The following is a 26,293-nucleotide window of genomic DNA, read 5'->3' as shown; positions in this document are numbered from 1 at the left end:
CTTTCATTGCAATACATTCAATTTCTTTTACATTTCTTAAGACTCACACCAAATTGGATAAACAATTTAATGAAACCCCTATTAGCATCACATTTATCATATTAAGTAGAATACGAAATAAGAAGTTCAATGTGATAATTAAGCCACTACACTTTTAATCGAGTAAAACATTTGGATAAAACAAATTACAAGTCACCTTGATTACACTTTTATGTACAAGTGATATCACTTGACATTACAAGAAAATGATTAAATGATAACTAATTTAGAAAAAAAATAGTTTTTATAATAACTAATTTAGATACCATTTTATAAACTAAAAATTATTTAAAAACCATTTTTCTAGTCTCTTGCTAAAATGTAAATGGAAACCATTTTTTTAGTCACTTTTAATCTATTTTAGAAACTAATTTTTGGTCTCTAAAAATAATAAAATTAGAAACTATTTTTTTAGTTTCTAATCATCATATAATTAGATACTTAAATTAAATACTAATTTTGCACTAATTAAATTTTATAAAATTAATTATTAATTATTAATTTATAAAATATTTTAAATTGATATGAATAAATTTACTAATTTATTAATTTTAGTATAATATTAAAATAATTAATATCAATTTATAAATTACATTTAAAATAATATTTTAATTTTATTTAAATATAAAATTAAATTAATATTTAAATTAAATTTTATAAAATTAATTATTATTTAATTTAATTTTTTTAAAATTTGAGAAAATAGGATGCAGGGTTGTAGGGTTTGAATTTCAAACTCTTTCTTTCTCTTTTAACATTTTCTACATTTTTCGTTCATCTCTCACTCTCACAGTAACACACTCTACAATCGAAACTGTACCCTACCCTACGACGACAACGTACCCGTCCGCGACGGGAACGCGTGACGCTAACCCTGCGACGGGAACGCGCAACGGCAACACGCAACGACAACATACCCTACGACGGTAACACGCTCTGCGAAAACTGCGCTTCTCTGCTCTAAAGGAGAGTCTATTCTCGCTCTATTGTAAGTTTCAATTCGTGCTCCATTCTCGCTCTGTATTTATTGCAGCATAGTAGGATGTTTTTCCTTATTTCAAATTTAACAATTATATTCCAATGTGGAGTTTCAGTATTTGATCTTCAATCCCATAGACTCTTTGAATGGTTCTCCTACACATTTTTTAATTATTACCATTTCAGAAATCCAAGACTTGGCAATTGTTTTTAATCTTCTCATTCAATGATTGCGTAATACTTAACTAACTATCTCAACTATCAACTGATAATTCTTTTAATCTATGTATATATTCCTTATAAGATAATAGTGTTAGTTTTTTGGAATAGAGTATTCCCTGTGTGGTATACAATCCAAATCAATCCATTAATTTATTCACACAATTCTCCATCACTTAAATTTATGCATCTGAACACAGTAATAAGATATATTTGTATGAAATTGGCCTCATAATCTTGCACGCACTTTTTGATTCTATAAACAATACATATGATGTTTCTATTCCAATCTTTGATGCCACATAGTGAGTATCTTCTAGCATTATTTAATTCACGAGATCGAATGTGGTCTAGTTCCAAACCTATAGGACTATTACATATAATATTGAATGAAGACCCTTGAAGTAAAAAATCAGAGAGTAAGTACTTTGTTTGTTTCCTCTGACTTTTTGTTTGGTGGTAAATATCTATGCTCACGGTACTATTTTCGTATGAGTCAATATATTTAACTAGCCCTTAAGCAGCTTAAGTTATTCACAACCCAACCATTTTAAGACAATCATGTATATATTTTATCATGTTCCTTGTTATTAAAAAGAATTAATTTTATTAAATTCCAATCATAGTATTATCTTTGTATTTTTTAAGTTTTAACACAGATGGTACAATTCAGCATGAATCCACATGTTTCAATAAATAATTTGTTGTACTTCAATCTGCATGCCCTTCAATGATTAGTTTTTCTAAATTTTGTTTTTAGTGGTCAATTGGTTTTGATGTATTATTGTTACTGTTCTACACCTCCCTTTAAGTTTCCCATAAGCTTTTTGAGAAAATTTCCCTAGATACATGTATGTTGTCTTGTTTTAGCAAATTATAAGCAAGATAGTTTTTTGTCAACAACTGCTACTATGAGCTTTGCTTTGTTTGAGAACTACCTTGATGATAGACATCATAGAATTAGTACAAGTTTGTCCTTAGTATTATTTTTTTTTCTACATTAGTACAAGTTTTTTTCTACCTTGATGATAAACATCTTTTTCTTTTAGTCCAAGGCACACTTGTGGGGCTGCAAGTTTTCTTCAAGCGAAAAAAGGTTAGACATTTTTTATTTTAGTCATTGTATGTTCATAGTTTAGGGAATATTTTATTGTTCTCAAATAAATTAAACAATGACAGATTATAAAACTTTCTTGTATAGTTGAATGATGCATTGTGTTATACGACAGATTATGGATATTCGTCAAAATCGAAGTTGGATGTATGATAGATTTATGTATGATAGAAGTGGATATAAAAATGCATTTTTAAAAGGAGTAGATGAATTTGTGTCCTATGCATGTGAAGAAACAAATTTGTCAAATGGAAAAATAAGGTAATGCAAAAATCTAAAGTTCATCTTTATAAGAAGGATTCATTCCTGAATATTGGTATTGGCCCGGATGTAATAATCACACTGAATTTGCTGTTAGATTTTTGACAATTAAATTAGAGGGGAACATGTCTCAAAGATCTTGTGATCAAACATTAGCCCTTATGAAAGAGACACATCCTATTGGTAATCTCATTCCTAAAGATTTCTATAGGACCAAACAACTAGTCTCAAAACTTAGTTTAACTGCAAAAAAAATTGATTGTTGTGTTGATGGTTGTATGTTATTTTACACTGATGAAGAAAAGAAGTTAAAAGAATGTAGATTTTGTCACAAACCACATTTTCAGATACGAGGTGTTGGTAGAGATAAATACAAAGAGGTTCCTGTTAAAAGAATGCATTATTTACCTCTCATTTCTAGGCTTAAGAGATTATATGCCTCCATGAGTTCTGCTCCACATATGAGGTGGCATCATGAAAATAGACGAGAACCTGGGGTGTTGTGTCATCCATCCGATGGTGAAGCTTGGAAACATTTTGATAAAATGTATCCTGAATTTGCATCTGAACCAAGAAATGTAAGGTTAGCTTTATGTTCTGATGGTTTTTCACCTTTTAATAATTCGACTCCACCTTATTCTTGTTGGCCGGTAATTATCACTCCTTACAATCTTCCTCCAGAGTTATGCATGACTACTCCTTTTATGCTTTTGACATTAATTATCCCTGGGCCACATAGTCCAAAAGGTAAAATTGATGTGCATTTGCAACCATTGATTGATGAGTTAAAACAATTATGGAATGGAGTGTTGACATATGATATTTCAAGAAAACAAAATTTTATGATGAAAGCTACATTAATGTGGACTATTAATGATTTTCCTGCATATGGAATGTTGTCGGGTTGGAGTACATAAGGGAGATTAGCATGTCCATACTATATGAACCAATCAAAAGCTTTTAGATTGAAAAGAGGTGGGAAAATTTCTTGGTTTGATTCTCATCGTCAATTTTTGCCTACGGACCATTCATTTAGAAGAAATAAGGATGCATTTTATAAAAATCGAATCGAAAAGTCTCAACCTCCAAAATTTTTGACTGGGAATGAATTGTGGGAACAAGTTTGTTTTTTCCCAAAAACAACTGAAGTTAGTCCTTGTATTTGTGATGAACATGGTGGGTCTCATAATTGGACAAAACAAAGCATCTTTTGGGAGTTTCCTTATTGGAAAACCATTTTGATAAGACATAATCTTGATGTAATGCATGTAGAGAAAAATGTGTTTGATAATGTCTTCAACACAGTGATGGATATAAAAAATAATACCAAAGATAATGTTAAGGTGAGAATGGACTTGAAGGAGTATTGTAAGAGAAGAGAACTAGAACTACAAGTTCAACCTAGTGGAAAAGTCTTAAAGCGTAAAGCAAAGTTTGTTTTGTCCAACGAACAAAAAAATATTGTTTACAAATGGATTAGTGAGTTGAAAATGTCAGATGGGTATGCCTCAAATTTGCGTAGATGTGTAAACCTAAATCAGAGGAAGTTGTTTGGAATGAAAAGTCACGATTGCCATGTGTTGATGGAGATATTATTACCTATTGCTTTTCATGCACTTCCCCATCAGGTGTGGAATCCTATAGCTGAATTAAGTAAGTTTTTTAAGGATTTGTGCTCAACAATTTTGAGAGTGGATGATTTTTTATTAATGGAAAAAAACATCATCATTACGACATGTAAGTTTGAACAAATATTTCCTCCTGGATTTTTCAATTCCATGGAGCATCTACCTATTCATCTACCTTATGAAGTTAGAGTGGGAGGTCTTGTTCAATACCGCTGGATGTATCCATTTGAGAGGTAATTGTTTACTTCATTTAATGTACACAATTTTATATGTTAATTAAGAGTTTAGTAGTTAACATTATGATTTTGTATAGGTACTTGAATAGGTTGAAACAAATGGTTAAAAATAAATCCTATGTAGAGGGATCTATTTGTGAGGCATACTTAAGCTTGGAGACTTCTCATTTTTGTTCATATTATTTTGAGTCACATGTTCAATCAATGCAAACTAAAGTTGGTCGAAATGATTTTGGAGGTCAAAATGACACGATCCAAAAAACTTTATCAGTTTTCAATCATGTTGGTCGTCCAGCAGAAACTTGTAAAAGTCATTATTTGAATGAGAAAGAATTAGCTACTTTGCATTTGCATGTCCTGCTTAATTATGAGGAAGTTCAGCCATATATTGAGTAAGTATTTTAATTTTATATCTCATTTATTTATTTTTTTAATAGTTTTAATGTATATAAAAATGTATACAATGACAGACACTTTGTGCAATATTTGGAAGCATCTATTCTAAATATAAGTAGAATTGATATTGATGGGAGAATTGCATATGAATTTCCATTTTGGTTTTGAACATATGTAAGTATTATACACTTTTCTTCTAAATAGTTTTATTAATTATGAAAAATAATGATTTTGGGATTGTTATTTATAGGTTCATGATAGAAATAACTTAGTACAAAATCAACATTTGCATCACTTGGCATGGGGCCCCCAAAAAAAGGTTCATACTTGGCCCATATACTTTATCAATGGTTTCAAGTTTCACACGAAAGAATGGAGTATTGGTAAGAAAACAATCAACTTTGGAGTTTGAGTGAAGGATGATAATGAAAAATACTATTATGGTATTATCAAAGAGATTATGCAAGTAGAATACTCAGGAGAATCAACCAAACAATTAGTGGTATTTAACTGTGAGTGGTTTGATAATATCATTAATCATGGTATAAAAGTTCAACTCCAATATGAAATTGTGGAGGTTCATTGTCAAAGAAGATATTCAAATTTTGATCCTTTCATATTTGCAACAAATGCAATTCAAGTATATTATGTACCTTATCCAGAAAAAATAAAAGAAAAGGTTGATTGGTGAGTGGTTATTAAAACCAAACCAAGATGTACAGTTGATGATCGATATACATTAGAGGTTGCTTATCAAGAGTCAACAACTAACGTTAATATCACAACAAATGAGGAGCTACTTGGTCATTTGGTGGATGAAGACGAGTATGAGGAAATAGATGAAGTAAACATGAAAGTTGTTGAGAACTCAAAAGAAAGTAAGCAAATAGAAGAGGAAGAAGAATTTTTTTTTGAAAGTGAATTTGAGTATGATTCTAAAGATGATGAAATCTTACATCAATATAGACTTGATGATTACGTTAATGGTAATAGTGATGAGTAAATCACTTTTCTTATGATAGTGTAAAGGTGAGGTTTCATTTGTATTTGTGTTCTATTTTTTTCTAATTTTTTTATTATGTTTTATTGATTTCAACAAATTTATAATTTGTTTTATTATTATTGCAGATGTCAAACAAAAATCATGGTAAAGAAGTTACTTTTTGTGAACATTCGACCAAACAACGTTCAAGATGTCCTTCACAAATTACTTGTGCTTCTCGACCAATTGCTTTCCCATCCATTGATTCATTATTCAGAACATCTAAGTTTGCAACTCAACCTTTGGCACAAGGAGCATTTAATTCAAGTTCAAAATCAAATGTTGATCAATCATCCAAAACATCTCAGTTTTCTGCTAATTCAACATCAAATGAAACTAATTCAACACCAGATGAAACTAATTCTACATCAAATGAAACTTTTACTGCATCAAATTCACATGGCAATTATGTCAAGTTAGTTTTAAACCTTGATGGGCAAGGGTATGTATATCAATGTTATCATTACTCTTAGGACAACCAAATTAATACTAAATTGTGGAATAATGATAATTTACATTTTGCAGATTCTTACCTTCACGCCCTGCAACTAATGGGATTGGAGATATCCTCAAAAGTCTTTATATTGATCCATGGCTATCGTGGAAGAAGATACCAATTAGAACAAGGGACTTGTGGTTCAAAGAGTTTTTGGTTGATTTCATATAATTAACTTTGTTTAATTATCTAGTTTAATTTTATTATCTATGATAGTCTTACATATAATTAACTTTGTTTCTTTATTAATGCAGAATAAGTTTTTGATTTTTCCACCAGATCATAGGTGGGCAAGAAAGAATTTTGAAATGCGAGGTGTTGTAACCATGAAAAATAATCTAAATAAGGCTAGACAAAGAAAGATTAAGCCAAACTGGATTGGAGATAGTACATGGGATATATTATGTCAACAATGGGCATCAGAAGAATTCCAAAAAAAAAGCACGATCGCAAAAATAAATAAAGTCTCTGGCTGTGGAGGTTTTGGAGGGTCTCGTCACACATGTGGCTCTATTAGCACATCTCAGCATAAATATAATATGGTAATTTGTTTTTCTAACTATTTTCTTTTTATAACATCTCAATATATATATATATATATATATATAATATGGAAAGTGTGTGAAATTTATTTTATTTTTTTAGACAAAGATGAATGGAATTTCTCCCACTATATTAGAATTGTTTCATCGCACACACCAACGACGTAAAGACAACTCTTGGGTGGATAAAAAATCAGAACAAGTAAAGGTAATGAACTATTACCTTTTATTTTAGTTGTTCTGTTATATTGTCTGTTTTTTCATTTTCAATGTTAAGGTTATTGTTAGTTTATTATTGTTATGTGTTTAAATACAAACTGTAGATATTTTCAATGTTAAGATTATCTTTTAAATACAGTATGCAATAGTCTAGTTGGCATTTATACACATTGTGTAACAAAACAGAACACTCAAAAGTTAGAGCCGGGTTTATGTGTCCTCCTGCAAAACTCATCAAATCAAAAAAACATGTTAGTAGAGGGTAGATAAAGTAAGAGTGAGTATGATAGTAGGTGCAGCTGTGTAAATTTTTATACTTGATACGTCAAATGTATTGATTTTTATACTTGATAAATAAATAAATAATAAAATAAATAAATAATAATAATAAAATAATAAAAATAATAAAATAATATTTTATAATAAATTATATTATTTAGAGACTAATATAGTGACATTTTTTGGTATTTATATATTTGGTCACTAAATGAGTTTCTATATATTTTGGTCATTAAATTGATTTAAATAAAATTGGTTGTTAATTTGGTTTTTATATAGTTTGTCATTAAATTAGTTTCTATATATTTGATCACTAAATTAGTTTCTACATATTTGGTCACTTAATTAGTTTCTACATATTTGATTACTAAATTGATTTTTATTTAATGGTCACTAAATTGGTTTCTAAATTGGAATCTAAATTGGTATCTAAAATTAGCAACCATGATTTTAGTCACTTAAGACTATTAGTTTCTAATTAAGTTAATGACTAATTTTATCATTTTAAAAATAAAAAAATTAGTTTCTAAAAGCATTTTTTTTTCTTTCTAGTAGTGTGAAAAAAAAAACTTCATAACTCCATTTATAGACTTTTTCTGTGCAGAGTTCGGATTTTTAAAAAAAAAATTCATAAGAGGACCACTTTGCATTTTATTGTTCAAACTAAAATTTTTTAATGTTCACAAGTGAGAATTTAGTTTTTGAAGAGCCGAATACTCACCTATTTTCTTGGTTTTCAGTAAAAAATATGTTAAGAATTTGGTTTTCAGGAGACTAAATTTTGGAGATAATTTTGAATTCTTTTATTTTATTTTTGATAGTGAAAAAGAGATGTGGATTTTAATATATATGATGAAAATTTAGTGTTTAGGGAGTTGAATTTTTACTTGTTTTTTGTGTTTTTTTTTTAAAAAAATAATCTTGGAATTCGGTCATGGAACAGCTTGTAGAACTTTTTTTTTTTATATATATATTTTTAATGTTGTGTGTGGTACTCATAGTCTCGATATCCATTTTTCGATTTTGGCATCTAAAATTTTACCCAGAATGAATAGTAGAATAATAAAATAAATTTAAGAATATTTTGTCAATGTTAACGTCTAAAACTTTATTGGAATTAGAATCCGTGGTGATTAGATTCAGAGAAGAGATTTTCATTTATTTTTCTGCAATGTTGGAGTTAGTGAGAAAAAAATAAATTATAGGTTAAAAAAATAATTAAAAATAGAGAAAATAAATTTTAAATAATTTGTTTGAGAAAAAAATTATAAATTATGTAACATTGAATATAATTTGGTTGTGTGGAGAATTAAAATATTTTTAAAATAGAAGAAAATGTTAAATTTTGTAGATATTTATTGTGATTGGTAAATTATTTTTTTTATATGATTTTAAAAAATGCAAATGTTAAATAAATATATAGGTAGTTTAATTTATTAATTTTTTATATGAAATTTTTTAAAAATGCAGTAAAAACTTTATTAATTCTCCTCCTATATTATTTTTTATTTTTCTTCCTCTCTAATACAAATTAAACCCAACACCTATATTTTTTTAAATATTTCTAACTGCATTTGTGAAAATCATTTCAAATTTTTATTATTTTTAATTTTTAACCTTAAGATTACACTTACTTATATTTTCAAATTAAAAAATATTTTAATTTTCTACTCAACAAAATTATATTCAACCTTGTATAGTTAAATAATTATTTTTTACATTTAAAATTTATTTTTCTCATTTTTAATTAAATTTTTTCTAAAAAACAAATTCTGAACTGATTTTTTTGTCGAAAACTAAAAGAATAAGTGAGAATTTGACTTCCCTAAAATCAAATTTTCAGCTATAAACAATAAAGAGTTTTAGTTTGGGAAATAAAAAGCAAAGTGGTTTACTTTGAGATTTTTTTTTTGTAAAAAACCTTACCATTCACGGAAAAGAGTCCCATTCATATGCTTTGCAATTCTACGAATAACACCAATAATAGCAAATGAGATATAATATAGTTATTATCAACACCTTTTGTTAAGTCACTGCAACACCACTATATTTCCATATTTGTTCCTCAGTGTACTTGTCTTAAATCGTCCTAGAAAAAAATTACAAAACATCCAAATCAAAATCCAAACATGCAAAAGTAAAATGTAGGAAATGGATTGAAAAAAAAAAATTCAAAAGAGTAAAGTCCAACAAATCCTTTCTGATTTTGATGAAGTGTTCTTAAACAACAAAGTGCAAACATGAATATGCTTCATGGTTTCAAATAGATAATGTGAGATTCAACTACTCTTTTTATTCAAGATATAACACATTGTGTTCTCTTGCTTCATCTAATTGGTAAAGTCTTAGTTAGACTAGAATAACGTTTTAACCTTGTATTCATTGAAAAAAATATTTATATCTAATAAGCAAAATTCTGTGATCCTTTAAATTATTATTATTTTTAAATCCTTTTAGACTAGAGTGGTTGAGTTGTAAAGAATACTCAAATCTTAACAATGAGTGATTGTTGTTCCAAATAATACACTAGATTGTTTAGTTAAGAGTGATTAGATTTTGAGTTGTTAGTCATAAGTGACTGAGAATTCAAATAATACTTGAGTTATCTAGACCTCAGTGATTGTGTTTCAAATAATAATCTATTATAACTTCACAACATTAGTCTATCAAAATTATATAAAAAGCTTAATGTAATATGGTTTTACAAACAAACCATCATAAAAAATCAACAAAAAAATTTCCTATTATAAAAATCTACAATGTAAAATTTTCCTTAAACTTTAAATTGTATGTTATTACATCTGTTTAGGGTTTAAATCTGTCCTAACAAAAGGAAGAGAGTTTTTAAAAATAAAGTTTTTAGATTTTTTTTTACAAATCGTCTAGTTAAAAATTTGCTTTGGCATCACTCAGTCAAAAACAACTTTACAAAAGTTTCAATTTTTTTTATAGACAATCAACCTACCCTTCTTATATATCTAACTTGTTTTCACACTTATCAAAGGAGCAAAGTTCTAAAGATGTCAATGTTTGCAAGTGAAGAGCGAAATTGCAATGTTCAATTAACAGTCATTTTATCTTTTCTTATTTAAACTAATTTAATTTTATACCAATTTAAAACTAACACTTAAATTTCCATCTTTTATTATTGAAAAAAATTATTTGTTAAAAATAAAATTATTTAATTAAAAAAATTAAAAATATATACTTGATTGTTAATATTTTGCCACATTTCAAATAAAAAACATCTACTTGATAGTTAATACTTTAATTTTTAACTTAAAATACTAATATATATATATATATATAAATAAATAAAATATGAAGTGGTTGTTTTATTTTTTAAGAGTCAACTGCTTTAACTTGATGATGCCTGGTGACAACCTTTTCTCATTTTGTATTTGTTGCTTGCATATATCTTGTAATTAGGCTCATATTACTTTGACATGAGTGTGCCTTCAAAAGAAAACTAAAAGAAAATCATGAAAACTCTTATACTCATCCCAATATCTATCTTTGTTCTTATATCTGTTTTTGTTTTTAAATTATTAAACATTTTTAATTTATTGGGTAATATAGAAGACTACAAGTTTAAATATGATTTTAGTTGCTAAAAACATGACTTTTTTTTTCTTACTTGGGCCTCTATAAAAATTTTATCCCTTTATTTTTTAGCTTTTATTCTAAAAATGATGTACTTTTGTTGAATTAAAAAAATAATAAGATCTGTATAAATACCAGAATATAAATTTTGGGGGTATTTTTAAAAGCTAAGAATATATTTAAACATAGTGTACATGATTGGAACATAAAAAATGTATTTAACTATTCAAAACATTTTCCATAATAGTTGTTTATGGGATTTCAAAACTTAAATTAGTTGCTCTGAAGTATTACTTTTAGAACTATTGGCGTGATAATTCCTATACAAGAGTTTTATTTATATAAGCAAATTTTTTAATAATTCTTAAAGATTGTTCTTTTGGGAGAAAAACTTGTTTAAATGCATGATCCGTGAACTCTTTTTATAAAGTGAATTAGTCTAGTTTAATTATCTATTTCATCACAATCATTTATAATTTGATTTTTTTTTTTAAATAAATTGAATCAAACCACTTTTGAGAACAGATCAATTTGAAGTAAACATTTGGTCAAAAAAGTAGTTTGACTTGTGTTTTCTTTTCACACCTTTATTCATTCCACATGAGATGCTATCACATGTTATAAGCTAAGCTTATTCTTCCCTTTTTGTTAGAAATTTGAAAATTGATATAGACATGAATAGATGTTACCTAATAAAAGCAGAACACAAAACATTGTGAGTATCAAACCCAGAGGTGGTTTTATATTTCACAACCTTTTATGCAAGTGAAAAAGTAGCTTTGTGAATGTTCAATTCATAGGGATATAATAGTATATCAAGTGAAAAGTTATGGTGACTATACAAATGACTTTTTACTATATCAGTAGTTAATCAGTAGAAGTATAATCTATGAAAGGAATAAACTATTATGACATGATGTATGAACAGATTCTATGTTAGCAGACTTTATATACAAGGGCTTCTTTCCCATTAAATTTTGTTTGCAGTTTATAATTTACATGTAGATAATAGGTATTTGTTAATTCTGCTATCTACTATTTACATTAATACCTCTCAAGTCATCTCACAATATTTGTACCTTCTAATATTTTCCTTTCAGCAGCTAAGTTGAATAAGACTGCACCTCAGGCTGCTTTCTTCAAGCTGTCACCCCATAATGAAAATCAATTATGTCAAAATAAATTGATAAAGTAATAAGAACTTGGGTACTGTAGAATGTTTAAGCTCTACTACATACATGAACTAGTAAAGTAGCATGATGTAATATTTCAAATATTTGATTCTTTTCTTCTAATAACTAGATTTTAAGATGAGTTTTCTAAGTGTTTGAAATTCATATAAGAGGTGGTTATTACCATAAAGTGAAAATTGTTGATTCATTAGATTTTAGAGGTGAGGCTATGATAAGAACTTAGCTATCTAAATGTTTAGTTCTCCATCCTTAGCTTTTGAGAATAAGTGCTTTGATCATAAGAGAACATGAGTCTTATATATCAACAACTCATCATAAAACTTTGTTTTGATTGATATAAATATACTCTTAACTACTTATTAGATTCTCTTTTGTTGATTATTTGTTTCATTAAAAGAAAAGGATTATCTAGAAGAATGGCCAAACAAAATATTTAGTTACCCCAAGGAGACACATGGTGTGGAAGATATCATTGAATTCTTGTAAGAGAAACTTCTCTTGTATAACAACTTCTGCTAACTCTGATAGCAATCCAGCAATCTCGTCAGCCTGATTATGAAGGAATTTTAACTTCATTTTTCAATTTGAAGTCCTCAACAATAACAAGACTGATACATTGTTACCAAACATACCATTGGTGAATAAGTAGATAACAATGACTTTATGGAATTTGTTAGATTCAATGCACGCCACTGAGAAACAGATGCTAGTTTCAAATCCATCTGTAAACAACACAATAATAAGAATCTGTAAATGCAAATCTTTTACACTGATATAAGGCCTAAATGTCTTTAATTGGACTTACATTTGCACCTTCCAAAAGATGAACTCTGCATGAAACAGAATACAAACACTCTTGCAATAAGGTGATTGCAGCTACATGTTTCCTTTTCATACTTCTCCATGTTTTCAATAGCTTCATCTACCAACCCATAACACACACCAAAGATGAGATAATTAAATTTCTAAAACAACAATGGCATAATTCAAGTACACATTTCAATTAGAATCCATTTCAATGCATTCAATCATAACTAAATGACACACACTATAAACTCACTTGAGATTGCAATATATAATCTATTTTCATCTCAAGCTTCTCTCTCTCAAGCTCTATCTTCGTTAGTACTAGTGAATATCTTTGCTTGGCTAAACTCTCCGAAGCACATATCAAATTACCCTGAACACGGTAATAAACAAAAATTGTTAATATCATTGGAGATGAAATATAAAACCATCTCATAAACCAACAACCCAAAAACCTTACACAAAGAAACATAACAAGTACAAGTAAATAGTCTGTCTTAACAGTCTAAAGATTTTCACAATGTCATTCAATCAGAAGTCTAAACTTGTTGATTTTTACAGTACTTTTGGTAAAAGTTATACTTTACAACTTACTTTTTATCAAAGCAAACATAACAAGTATGTTAAATTTATTGAATTCTTATTTAAAAGTTATATCTAACATGCTTTTTTATTGTTTGGTATGCAAATTTAAGCTCGATAATTTCATATCAGTAGCGGATTTTGGTTGGGCTTAAATCTGAAGAAATAATAACTTTTTTTCAAAAGTTTGATGAATACCTCAACTTGAAGGGAAATGGTGTGATTCACAGCACAAGCTTTTGCATTTGCAAACCGCCATTGGATGAAGCGATTATCAAGCAAACGTAGTTGATGAACCAACTCAATATTTAAAGGTTTCTTGTGTCTGAAGAGATCAATGCCCTTGCTCACAATCTTCTCCACACTTTTAGGTTGAGGTGGCCTCAAGCTGATGTGCCCATGAGACAATGCCCAGTGAGACTTGGAACTCACGTACCCAATAACAGAATTATTAGCCTTCTTCACCGCTTTGTGCGTCTTCACCATCCATGAATCATCAGAATCTCCCCCTCCTGTTGCCATGTACTTAGATAAAATCTTCGTACCCTCGTCTCTCGAATTCCATGTTCTTGCCAGAGAATGTGGTATCTGATTATGAATCAATTGTGTTCTTAGAATAATGAAAGTTTCTTGAAAGAGTTTTTTATTTTGGTTCAGGGTGAGTCTTTCAGGAGCAATATGAGAATCAAGTTTCTTCATTTCATCGTCTTCTTCCAAGCCATTGGCGTCACTTCTTAACTCCCTGCAACTCCTCTGTTTCAAGAGAATAGAGAAAACAGAACATGTTCTGATTCTGATGATGGATGGTTTGTTCACTCTCTCTCAGCCTTTCGTTATCTTGTGATCGCCCAAAAGTGACGGAGATTTAATTCTTAATTTTGAAAAACATCTCACCTTTAATCTTCACCATCATTCATTGTGATTTTTTTCATACTTTTTTATTTTTTTAATACTTTTTTTACCCAATGTTTATCACCCTTAATTACTAAATTATTATTGTTATTAGGATAGTCGTAATTTATTTTTATACATGTTTCCTTTTTCACATAAAAAGTTATATTTAGTTAAATAGTCTTTATTATTTAAAATCATTGTTTAATAGTTAAATAACATTTACTAGTATTGTTTAAAAACAATTTTTTTTATCAACTCTTTAATATATTTAATATAAAGAGTGTTATTGATGGATGTAACCAAAATATGTTTAGGCTTAATCATCTCTAATGCCTTGTTGTCTTTGTATATGAGTGGATTTGCAAGAATGGATGAAAAATGATGAAAATACAAATAAAAATTAGAAGGTAAAGTTGTTGGATTAAAATATTATCATTTATTATTAGTTTCATTTTGTAAAACATATAATTTTATTATTTGTACTAATTTATTATTTAAAAGAACTAAATATATAATTCCACATTATAAACATATACTTTTTTTTATTTGGTCCCCAAATTAAAAGTTATCCATTTAGTTTCCAAATTTTAGAAAATGTTTTTTTTTCTTTCTTTCAGTATTAGCATGTTATACTTTTTATTGAAATGATCAACAACATCCACATCACGAATTAAATATATAAATAAAATAATGACATGATAATTTTTTAAATTTTTTCTACTTAAAATGTCTTTTTAATTCTAATAATTTAGGTGAATTTTATTTTAATTAATCACATTTAAAATTATTTTAGTCTCTCTAATTTAAAACTATATATTAATAGATTTTCTTGAAATTGAAGACCTAAAAATGTAATTTTCAATTTAGAAAACTAAAAGAATAGATTTTAAAAAACTGAGGAACAAATATAATGTATATACCTATTTTAAAATACAAATTTAATGCCTGTTTATTCTTACACAGATTAAGTGTAATTGAACTAATAAACTATGAAGTAGTTTTTTCACCTATCTTAAAATATCAGGTTGAACCTATAGTCTTTTGTGTTCCAAAACATTTTTGAAGACGACTTTGTATAGCTTGAGTTGTTTTTTCGTTAAGTTATTGTTTGTTTAGCATTCTGTTTATCAGGTAAATCATATATCATTATTGTTGCACTTCTTAAGTATGTGTAAAAATTAAGACTACAGGTAGTTTTCTTGAAAGAATGCTAACATAATTATTTTCATAAAACTTCAACACAAGATTTCCTAGTAGTTTTCAGTTCTAAGTGAAGATTAGTAGGCTAAATTTTAAGTAAAATGAGCAATTTCCAATGCAAGAACTCTACACCATGGTTATAATTCTTCTCTAATATGATATTATCATTGCATTCCAAGTGAAAAAGAATACCACAACTATTAAAAGAAGAAGCTGGCACCAGAACATTGCATGACAAAGTTCAAAATTTTACTGCACATATATGTCATAGCTAAATAGAAACTCATCTTGCATGCTCAGCCAAAAAAGAATCTGATTTGGAGGTAGTATCTTGTATGAACAAATGCTAATTCTATGTTAGCAGCCTCTATATACGAACACTTCTTAGTTTGTTACCATTGAATTTTATTTGTAGTTGTTACATTTTTGCTGATCAACTATTTACTTGAATATCTACCAAGTGATCTTGTGACAGTAATTGCAGCTTTTCATATTTTTCTTCTCAACATTGGAGTTGAATGAGACTGCAGACTAGGCTCCTTTCTTTAAGCTGTCAACACATGGCCAAATCAATCAATAAATAAATAACTGAGTAAAACATTTCATGTCTAAGTAATAAAAGAACACAAGTTTTCTAGTTTGCTACAAAATTAACATAACACGTTGTTTTTTATTGATAAGATTAGAATCTTTAACTAAGTAGAACCTTTTTTGCCTCTTATTTGTCTCATCAAAAAGAGAAATGCCATGAAAAAAAATAAGATATCGGTACTATATGAAGAAGAACCTAAACAGTATTTAGTTACCTCAAGAACACAAATGTCGTGGAACACATCATTGAACTCCTGTAACAGCAACTTCTCTTGAGCTACAATTCTTGCTAATTTTGATATCAATTCAGATGTCTTATAAGCCTGATTATGAAGAAATTTCAACTTCAATTTCAATCTTAAGTTTTCACCAGATAATATCAGGACTAGTTGAGTGTTACCAAACATACCAAGGGTGAAAAACTAGATAACACTGACTTGATGGAATCTGTCAGATCAGATGCATACAGCTGAGCAATGGATACCAATTGTATATCCACCTGTAAATAACAGTAAAATTTCTAAATGCATGTTTTCTTGTAAGGTAAGGCTTAATTGTCTTTACTTGGACTTACCTTTGCCCCTTCCAAGAGAGGAACTTTGCATATAACAGAATGCAAACACTCTTTCATGGTGGTAATTGCAGCTAAATGTTGCCTTTCTATACATGCCCACCTTTCCAACAGCTTCATCTACCAACCATAACACACACAAATGAACAAAGAACTAAACCTCTAAAAACACATTTCTTAATTAGAATCTGTTTCAATCAATCTTAATTAATGAGACACACTATACACTCACTTGAGAATGCAGTACAAAATTTAGCTTCATTTTGAGCTTTTCCCTCTCGACCTCTATCTTCTTTTGCATCACTGAATGCCGCAACTTGGTTAGACCATCCGAAACACTTATCAAATTGCTCTAAACACGTACATAACAATTCACAAAAGCATTATCCCCATTAGACATCCAGTATAAAACCATTTCATAAAACAAGAATCCTAAAACATTACACAAATATGTTTCTTGCATGTTTTGATTCGGCTAAATATGGAATAATAATTGCTTTTTTTTTTGCAGTATGGAAGTTAATCCGTATCTAGTATGTTTATTTACATTTATAATTGCTATCTTAAATTATTCACCATCATTTTAAGGATGATTTCTGATTGATCGATAGTGTTTATCTATTAAAACTCTTAAAACTCACTCTATGCCTATTAAACTCTATTTTACTTAGTTCTTTGATGAGGTTGCAAATATAGTCAGTTTCTCCAAAAAACTGAATCAAACATCTCTTAACAGATCTTTGTACTCCATATGAGTGTCAAACTATACAAAATTCAGGAGTGTGAGCAATACCTCAGCCTGTAGAGACATGGAGTGATTCACCGAATGAGCTCTAGCATTTGTGAACTGCCATTGAATCAACCGGTTATGAAGCATACGCAATTGATGAACCATCTCGCTAGTAGAAAAAGATTTTTTAGTCCTAAAGAGATCAAAACCCATGCTCAGAATCTTCTCCACTCTCTTGTGTGGAGGTTTCAAGCTCGAAAACGACAATGGTTTATCCTTGTTTTCGAAAGAGAAAGGTGGTGATCCTGATCTCCCAGGAGACAATGCCCACTGAGACTTGGAACTCATGTACCCAATAAGTGAATTAGCCTTCTTCACCGCTTTCTGTGTGATAAACTTCTTCATCATCCATGAATCATCAAAAGAGAAAGGGTCTGAATCAGAAGCTTCTCCTTTTCTGTCACATGCTACCTTGTACTTAGAAGAAACCTCCCTACCCAATTTTCTCGAACTGAATGCTCTTTGCGGAGAAACAGAATCCAAACTCATATTTTCCGATTCCGAATTAATTGAGTTCTTAGCATAAAGAAAGCTTCCCTTAAAGGTATTCTCATCCAGAGACTGTCTCGCAGGATCAAGATAAGAACTTGGTTTCTTCACCACAGGAGAAGAAGAAGAAGATTTTCCGGAGACACCATTCTTCATGATCCTACCAATAACATCTCGATCTTGATCGTTTTCTTCTAAGCAGTTGGTGTTGTTTCTGAACTCCCTGCAGCTTCTCTGTTTCGTGAGAGCAGAGAAAACAGAGCCTGTTCTGTTTGTGGGTTTCTGATTCTGATGGTGGTGGTATTCTTCCCTTTCTTTGAGCCTGTCGTTGCCAATGTGATCAGCCAGAGTGGCGGAGTCTTTCCTCGCCAAGCGGTTGAACCGGCGGAGCGGGGAGCCTGAACCAGGTTCAGGCGAAGCGGTTGAATTTGGAGACATGAACCGGGAAGTTACAAGACGAGTTCTGTGTTTGGGAGAATAAGGGGAGACAGAGTCATTGGAATCGCTCTTCATTGAAAGAAGAAAATGAAAAGAAAAAAAATTACAGATGAAAAGATGGGATAGAAAACAGAACAGAAAAAAAAAAACAGAACAGAACAGAGGTAGCAGAAATCTGAGTGCAACGTCAGTAACAGTGAGCGCATGAGAATGGCGCGGCAAAATATTAATACAGAGAAATGCGCCGGCACATGTGGAAGGGATTTCCTCTGTTTTCTCTTTCATTCAGTTTTAAATTATTCATTTAAACATCATCTCTGTTCTTGACGAAAGAGAGGAAAAAAAATTACAAAAGGAAATTTTATCGTCTCTTATAATTTAATTAATTGTTTGTTGCAAGCAACCATAAAGGTAACTGTGATAAGAATTCATTTTGAAAATTATAGATTAGGGAAAAAAAGCGTCTTACTTTGTTACTGAAGCGTGTAACTTTGGAAATATTTTAATGGATTCTTTTTAATAATTGATGTATGAATGAATTCTAAATCAACTTTTTCAATATAAATTAAAATAGTTATACTAAATAAGTTTCTTTTAAGTGCTATATTTAAAAAATTTATATATTTTTTAAGTTGAAATGAAAACAGTACTAATTACCTTTTATCAATTATGTCTTACCTTTTACTTAATCTTTAATTAATTAACACTTTTATATTTATAAGGAGGTGAAATTAAAAAATAAAATGAAAATTCTCATAATTACATTTTATATAAATTAAACTTATAAAAAAAAAGCTAGAAACTCAGAAATTAAAATAGTAATTATGTTTAAAATCTGAAGTTAGAGTGGCATTGTCCTTATTTGTATACCCAAATGGAATCATAGATAATATCGAAGCTGATATTGTAGCATTTATGGGATAATAAAAGAGGATATTTAAAAGCTCTATTGTGTTAAAAAGTGGTGGTTGATTGGAGGCAAATATGGGAAAGTGATGTTTTTGTTTGGACAAAGTGTTGAAACTGTGAAAACATGGAGATATTAGCCAACAAGAGACTGCAAGTTTTTGTAAAGCCTGCTTCTAACTTTGGAATTTTAAGAAACTTTTTTTCTGATTTTGCAATTATTATTTTCCCTACATAAAATATAAACAAAACAAAATATTTGTATTTGATGCTTAAGATAATTAAAAGTCAATAATTATTTTCCAATTTAATATACAGGATTGAAAAACACATGTTAAGAGTGTTGATCATCTATTCAATGCAGAAAGAGACCAAAACAAACTAAAGTGAATTTGCTTCTAAAACAAGGGGAAAAAACTACACATTGTTTTAAACTTTGGATTTGAGGAAGAAGTTAGACTAAAATCTATGCATATCCATCCACAAACACTCTTAATATTTATAAAAGGGAAAACTTTAAAGAAAAAAATAATTGAAAAATACTTGATGGGAATGTTTATAATCAATTAAAATATAAAAAAAACGGATCTAACCAAATAACAATTTGTTTTAAACTTTGGATTTGATGACAATTGGACACAGAATTAATTCAACTCATATCTACAAACACTCCCAATGTTTGGACAAGAGAGAAGTGTAGTTAAACTTCACTTGATACAAGATTATTTAAATAATAGTATGTGAGAGTGAACTGGTTGTCTCACTCAATAAAAGAACAAATTTTTTAAAATAATAAATATTATACAAAGATTTAATTTATTTTAATGTCAACATAGTTCTATGAAATTAGTTCTAATCATATCATCCATACTAAATTCTTCATCATCATATCTATAGCTCGATTCTCCAATAATCTAAAGAGAATTGTTAAAATTATAGAGTCTAATAAGAGTAAGTAGATGATTATATAAAATTAGATACTTTTAAATTTTACCTTAAAAAAAGTAAGAATTTAATTTTTTGTTGTCTTGTCTTCTCAAATTGATTTTGATTAGGTGTTGTAAACTTAACCACATTAGTAGGATGATTATTTTTTAATAGATGATGATTAAGATTTTTTTAATTATTTTTATTAGTAAAATTTAGTTTTTATTTAAATTGTTAGGATTATTGTGATAGTAAACCATTATTATTTCTTACTCGATATTTTTCTTATCATTGATTAATGTTATTTTTTTTGTGTCAATAATTTGTTAGAAATTTGTATTCAAATACTAATGGGTAAAACTTTTAATGATCATTAATTAAGTAAGATTATTTGTGATCAATGTCAATTGAATATATTTTTAGTCAACATCAATCAAAAGTCAACAAAATTTGCAATCAATAATATAATAAAGAGAACCCTCACAATGTCAATTCAAATAATTGTGAATCAACTGAAAACAATCTCTACTAATGTAAACAAAGTAAAAACCGTCAAAGTAAAAAAAATAACATCCATTAAGATTACTCAAGAAAAAAATTATTAATCTATTTTTTAATTATTAATCATTATTTGATATTTGAATAATTTTTTTGCATTTGATAGTAAATCCTTATCCATTAAAAAAATTAAAATTAAAAAAATTGAAACAAAATAAATATATTTAAACATTTTAGAAATTAACAAATTTCATATCGAAACAATGTGTTAAAATGAATCATTCAATAAATTTTAAATTCTTGAAATATAAAACATTTTTATATATTTTTATTTTATTTTATTTTTGGAGAACGCCACTCTAAAAGTAAATGGATGCTTTCGTAAATTTTGTGGAGATTCGAATAACAACTTTTGGGGGGTGAGATTAAGAATGAGATACCCCAGCTTACCAAAAACTTAATGGCATCGTGATATGAGCACCGTTTTCTAGCTAAACATTATGGCATTAAGGTGAGAGAAAACAGAATCTTGTTGAACAGAATAATTAACTAATTCCGTAACATTAGCCTGTAAAAATTGAAATTCATTAAAAATGGTAACTCAAAAGACATTGGCATGAATCTTTAAAACTTTGATGCCATGCTAAGGTGGATGTTGGACCTTTGATTACACCTCTCAAACTTTTGAAAACTAAAAAATGTATCAAGAATGATTGGTTTCTTTACTATATGCATGTATATAACTATGTCTAATATTTGTGGAGTTGAAATTATGAAGTAGTGGAAAATCAATGGAAATTACACTGTTGCAATATTGGGTGAGAATAATCAACATATTTTTCCCACAGAGGCTTGTACTTTTCCATCCCAATCTTCAACCACGGTTTGGAGTTGCCATTGAAGTGTAGAACAGCCCCTCTTTCTATCAACTGAGGATCAACATTTGTGTAGCCAAAACCCAGCACATGCCATGATGGATCCAAGGGCTCAGTAAGCCCATAGAAGGTTAACAAACCAGGTGGCAAGGTACCAAGTTTCCACAATGTCCTGTCTGCATTCTTTTCTTGCCAATAGTGGTAGATTCCTGTCACATTCCTTTTTCTCCATTGAACTAAATCAAACACATTCATGCCAAATGCCCATCCACAAGCATCAGGATCAAAATGTGTTCTTATTAGAGGGTGTGAGTAGTTCAAATATTTATGGTATCTGTGAAATGTCTCCATGCATGTCTCAACGGCTCCATTGACATTGCCGTTCAAATCAATGGTAAAAAGATCAGAAAGATCCTTCTGAACCACAACATCATCATCCAGGAACACCACTTTCTTCAGCTCAGGAAAAACTTCAGGGATGTAGAACCTCAGGTGGTTAAGCATGGACAGATATTTCGGATTCCTGAACTTGATGGGAGTCTTGCTATCATCAGTGTTTCCTTTGAAGTAATAGTTCTGTATCTCTGAGTCTTGAAGCTGCTTAAGCACAGGAACGTATGAAGCATTCAACCAACTGAAGTCTTCAAACCTTTGAACTTCAACTGTCACCCCTCGAAAATCGTTCAAAGAAAACCATGCCTTCATTGCAGCATAATTTATTTCATCTGTGACAAGGTGAAAAACAATCTGATCTGGAACTTTGGAATTTATTGAAGTGGAATTGATCACAACTGAGGTAGCAAGGATGTTATCAGAAAAGACACAGAAGTGGTAAAGATCATTATCCTTCAGTTTCATGTCCACTTGTCTTTGGTCCTTCAAATTCTTCTGTAGGCTAAGATTCTTGAACCATTTAGATGTCAACCTGACACCAAGGCAGAATAGGCTCTTTGGGACTTCTTCAGCAGCTATTTGTCCATATTTTGAACTCTTCTCACTTGCAGAACTCATCTGTTCTTCAAGAGCTTGAATTTTTCCTTTCAGTCTCATGATCATGCTTGCACTGTCATAATGGAGCTGCTGGGCCTGAAATAGTAATAAGGCCATATCACGAATAGCATATTGTGATTCCTTGATTGTTAATGGAGTACGCCTCGTAGCAGCATTTGAGAGAAAAATCTGCGAAATGCGGATCTGAGAAGTTAACTCCCAAGCAAATTGGTGGTTATTACTTTCTTTGGCAATCACAACAAAAGCTTTTGCTAGTGAGATTTGATCATTAATTTGTCTGGTCACAGACTCGGGGCTTAGCATCTCATCCGTAACATTGAAGCCTTCAATAACCCTCTCACGCCTGAAAGTTCTCTACACAACAGCATACAATAACTTATCAGTAAACAAAGGACGGATTACCTTCCCCCCTCCACCAAGAACTCAAAATTATCACAATATTTCAACTTTACAATATAAAATCAACCATGACATGGAAACTGAATCGTTATCATTAAGTTGACGACAATAATGCAATATTAGAAACTAAAATATAATAAAACCTTTATAAACAAAGAATTTTATGCATTAAGAATATTTAACAAAGCTTAAGACAAACACAACGTTGGAAACAACACTATTCTTGTTATTGAATGGAAAGGTTTTCCAATAAGTTTGGTAGGAACTAGGAACTAAGAACACACCCCCATATAGTTATATCTTTTAATTATTTGATTTAATCCACCCCTTAATCCTTCCCCCTCCCAAGCAATACATGCAAAAAACACATAAAGAGCAATGAACAAAAACATTCTGCCATGGTTTAAACTAGTAATTTACTGCAGGGTGCACACTGATACATACATTTACACCATTGATGAATCCAACAAAACCTAGATGACCCTGATAATAATACACATTAGAAAGACGACAAAGACACAGAAACACACAGAACAATTATTCGTAACTCGCCATTATCATTATTCCTAAGTCACTAAAAACTAAATTGATTACTATTTTACACTTCAAGACCTCAAAAAGTCTAAAATTGAATCAATTTGCATACTTTTCTCCACAACAAGACTAGCAATCTATAAACTGACAGAAGAAAAAAAAACAGAAACAAGTAATGTGGTGATTAAATAACTTATACCCTTGAGAATTGGTAAGTGGAGTCAATTTTGGTGGAGCCTTTGGCGAGAATATAAATAAAGAAAAGAAGCAAAACGGTGCACGATGTCCACCACACTACATCCTGGAGCCTCCTCCTCCCCGGCCTTCGAAAATCTACGCTCCTTCGCCTCATAATTGGAGCTGAAGAGAGAGATCTGCTGCTGGGTTTGGATCTCTCGGGAATAAAGAACGGAACTTTGAAGAAATCTTTGAGTTTCAGTTTACCCCAAATGCTTCTTGATCAGTGAGTGAGCACGGAGAAAAAGAGGAAGAGACAGAAAACAAAACCGTTGGGTTGGGAATGGGAGAGAAGTGGGTTTCTGTGATTCTGTTATCTCCCTATTCGTTACAAACTGCTCCTCTTCCTACTAACAAAAAAATGGTATCATACCATTTTAGATTTTTGGCAAAACTTTTTCTAAGAAAAATAATACTATAAAATATTTTCTTACATATATAGAAAGAATTAATTTCTGTACTATCTATATAAAAAAAATTACACGATTATGTACAAGGAAATTGTAATGGAATTACTAAACATTAAAGAACAATAATTCATGTGATCAACATGATTTCATGATAGTAAACTTTATACCGAAAATTAGAATATTTATTGATTTAATAAATAAACATCTAAATACATTTGATGTAACGCAATACCATTGTACTTACATTATAGATATCAGGTTAGATATATTTATATTATTTTGCTGTAACATTAGGTTACATATTATTATTAAAGGTGACATGCATGCAATAAAAACCTGACATTTCTCCAATACCATGATTTGAAAAAAAAATATTACCAACCATACAACTTTGATAGGCCCTTATGAGGCATGTCAAACTTTAATTCTTACCTTAACTTGAAAATTCAAGTTTTACATCACATAATATAACAATATTTTCTTTTCAAAAAAATATACAAAAATTAATTGAATGTTATTATTTATCATTCGATTAATATATAATTCTATAATGATGGTTTAGTTGTATTTATAAAATTTTGAAGTTAAAGAATTACCTTTGCCGTTGTTTTCTCAAAAGCCAAAATGGATTCTCATTATAGGGCAGCAGTGTCTGTTTACTTCTATCAATATGGTATGGCATTTACATCTATAATCTTTTTATGGAATTATTTTTACCCAAAATAATTGTCATGCATTCTTAAAATAAATTGAGTTTTCTTTATGTATGTATATATACATAAAATTATTTAAAATATATTTTTTATGTACTTTTTTAAAATATAATTTTTCAAAATGGATTTTTTGGAGTGTTAAATGTTTTAACATTTTTAAAAATACTTTCTCAAAAGTAAATGTTTATCGCATTACAAAAACTATTTTTTCGGAAGTCAATTTTAAGAAAAAATGTTACACCAGATGGCTTTAAGAAAATAACATTTACATATTTTGGGATAATTTAACACAGTGACAGTGACGTCACCTTCAAAATAATTCTACATATTTTATTTTTAATTATTTTTTTATTATTATACATTTTATCTTATCATAATTATTATTAACGTGTGGAATTTGCATTTTTTAGTTTTTTTTATTATTATTACATATATATATTTAAATATAAATTTTTGTATGTATGAGACATATGTTATTGAGTTTTAAGAGATTTGAGGAAGGAGAGAAATAAAATAAGAGAGAAAAAATTAAAAAAAAATGTTCTACATATAACTGTTTTAAATAGGAGAATCGATCTCTTCACTCTCCTACCAGCTAAGTGACCACAAATAAACGGCTTCCGATAACTGTTTTAGATAGGAGAATCAATCTTTTCACTCTCCTGCAAATTAAGTGACCACAAAATAAAATAAAATTAACTTATCAATTTTTTCACTTTTCTGCCAGTTAAGTGAGAACAAATAAAATAAAATTTTAAAATTAAAAAACTGCTTATTTAATAAAGAAGAATATCAAAGTAACCAATCTCTCTACTCTTCTGTCAGTTAGGTGACAACAAAATAAAATTAATGTATCAATTTCTCCACTCTTCTGTCAGTTAGGTGACAACAAAATAAAATAAACGTACAAATCTCTCTACTCTCCTGTCAGTTAAGTGGAAACAAATAAAATAAAATTTTAAAATTAAAAAACTGCTTTATTAACTTCTAAAATTATAAAATGTTCAAATAACCAAAATAAATTAATAAAACAAAATATTAAGTAAGGATAAAATAGAAAAACAATTTAGACCAGTCTTTTAAGTGAAAAAAAAAAACTTTAACCACAGACCAATTTTGTTATTACAATTGTTGACATTATTAACATTTTCAATATTATTATATATTAAATTATAT

At 29.1% G+C, this 26,293-nt stretch overlaps 3 protein-coding genes and 2 pseudogenes across 4 annotated transcripts; 2 read left to right on the top strand and 3 right to left on the bottom strand.

The window, feature by feature from the left end:
* Positions 1–2,468: 2,468 nt before the first annotated feature.
* LOC150023084 (uncharacterized) lies at positions 2,469–4,871 on the top strand (annotated as a pseudogene).
* Positions 4,872–5,721: 850 nt separating this feature from the next.
* On the top strand, positions 5,722–7,324 carry LOC150023083 (uncharacterized). Its single transcript, XM_090297704.1, has 6 exons — positions 5,722–5,850; positions 6,000–6,355; positions 6,439–6,565; positions 6,664–6,951; positions 7,055–7,159; positions 7,310–7,324. The coding sequence occupies exons 1-6, from the start codon at positions 5,722–5,724 to the stop codon at positions 7,322–7,324; spliced, it is 1,020 nt and encodes a 339-aa protein (XP_090153830.1).
* A 4,824-nt stretch (positions 7,325–12,148) lies between these two features.
* On the bottom strand, positions 12,149–14,544 carry LOC137832063 (QWRF motif-containing protein 3-like; annotated as a pseudogene).
* Positions 14,545–15,878: 1,334 nt separating this feature from the next.
* LOC137823316 (QWRF motif-containing protein 3) lies at positions 15,879–18,982 on the bottom strand. The gene is made up of 6 exons (XM_068628401.2): positions 17,684–18,982; positions 17,123–17,242; positions 16,894–17,010; positions 16,729–16,818; positions 16,535–16,642; positions 15,879–16,278 (listed from the first exon to the last, which is right to left on the bottom strand). Exons 1-6 carry the CDS (start codon positions 18,890–18,892, stop codon positions 16,231–16,233), a joined length of 1,692 nt encoding a protein of 563 aa, XP_068484502.2. The 5' UTR covers positions 18,893–18,982; the 3' UTR covers positions 15,879–16,230.
* A 2,501-nt stretch (positions 18,983–21,483) lies between these two features.
* On the bottom strand, positions 21,484–24,474 carry LOC137830489 (putative galacturonosyltransferase 10). Of its 2 annotated transcripts, none has more exons than XM_068637875.2 (2): positions 23,957–24,474; positions 21,484–23,178 (listed from the first exon to the last, which is right to left on the bottom strand). In XM_068637875.2, exons 1-2 carry the CDS (start codon positions 24,107–24,109, stop codon positions 21,727–21,729), a joined length of 1,605 nt encoding a protein of 534 aa, XP_068493976.2. In that variant the 5' UTR covers positions 24,110–24,474; the 3' UTR covers positions 21,484–21,726. The 2 variants fall into 2 exon arrangements, with proteins under 2 accessions (XP_068493976.2, XP_068493995.2); XM_068637894.2 differs by having other exon boundaries at positions 21,484–23,167; positions 23,957–24,084.
* Positions 24,475–26,293: the final 1,819 nt, after the last annotated feature.

Source organism: Phaseolus vulgaris, chromosome 11 (assembly GCF_051622355.1).
Source record: "Phaseolus vulgaris cultivar YP4 chromosome 11, ASM5162235v1, whole genome shotgun sequence".
NCBI lineage: Eukaryota > Viridiplantae > Streptophyta > Magnoliopsida > Fabales > Fabaceae > Phaseolus > Phaseolus vulgaris.
This window is presented reverse-complemented; position numbering and strand designations above follow the sequence as displayed.

Bases quoted from the DNA above. Each gene is read 5' to 3' on its own strand.
- LOC150023083 (XM_090297704.1), top strand. From the start codon at position 5,722: ATGAAAGTTGTTGAGAACTCAAAAGAAAGTAAGCAAATAGAAGAGGAA. The intron at 6,356-6,438 runs GTATGTATATCA...TACATTTTGCAG, and splicing joins TTAAACCTTGATGGGCAAGG to ATTCTTACCTTCACGCCCTG. The intron at 6,952-7,054 runs GTAATTTGTTTT...TTATTTTTTTAG, and splicing joins CTCAGCATAAATATAATATG to ACAAAGATGAATGGAATTTC.
- LOC137823316 (XM_068628401.2), bottom strand. From the start codon at position 18,892: ATGAAAGAGAAAACAGAGGAAATCCCTTCCACATGTGCCGGCGCATTT. The intron at 17,011-17,122 runs GTGAGTGTATAG...TATGGTTGGTAG, and splicing joins ATTTTGTACTGCATTCTCAA to ATGAAGCTGTTGGAAAGGTG. The intron at 16,819-16,893 runs GTAAGTCCAAGT...TGTTATTTACAG, and splicing joins CTCTCTTGGAAGGGGCAAAG to GTGGATATACAATTGGTATC.
- LOC137830489 (XM_068637875.2), bottom strand. From the start codon at position 24,109: ATGAGGCGAAGGAGCGTAGATTTTCGAAGGCCGGGGAGGAGGAGGCTC. The intron at 23,179-23,956 runs GTATAAGTTATT...GCTGTTGTGTAG, and splicing joins CCACTTACCAATTCTCAAGG to AGAACTTTCAGGCGTGAGAG.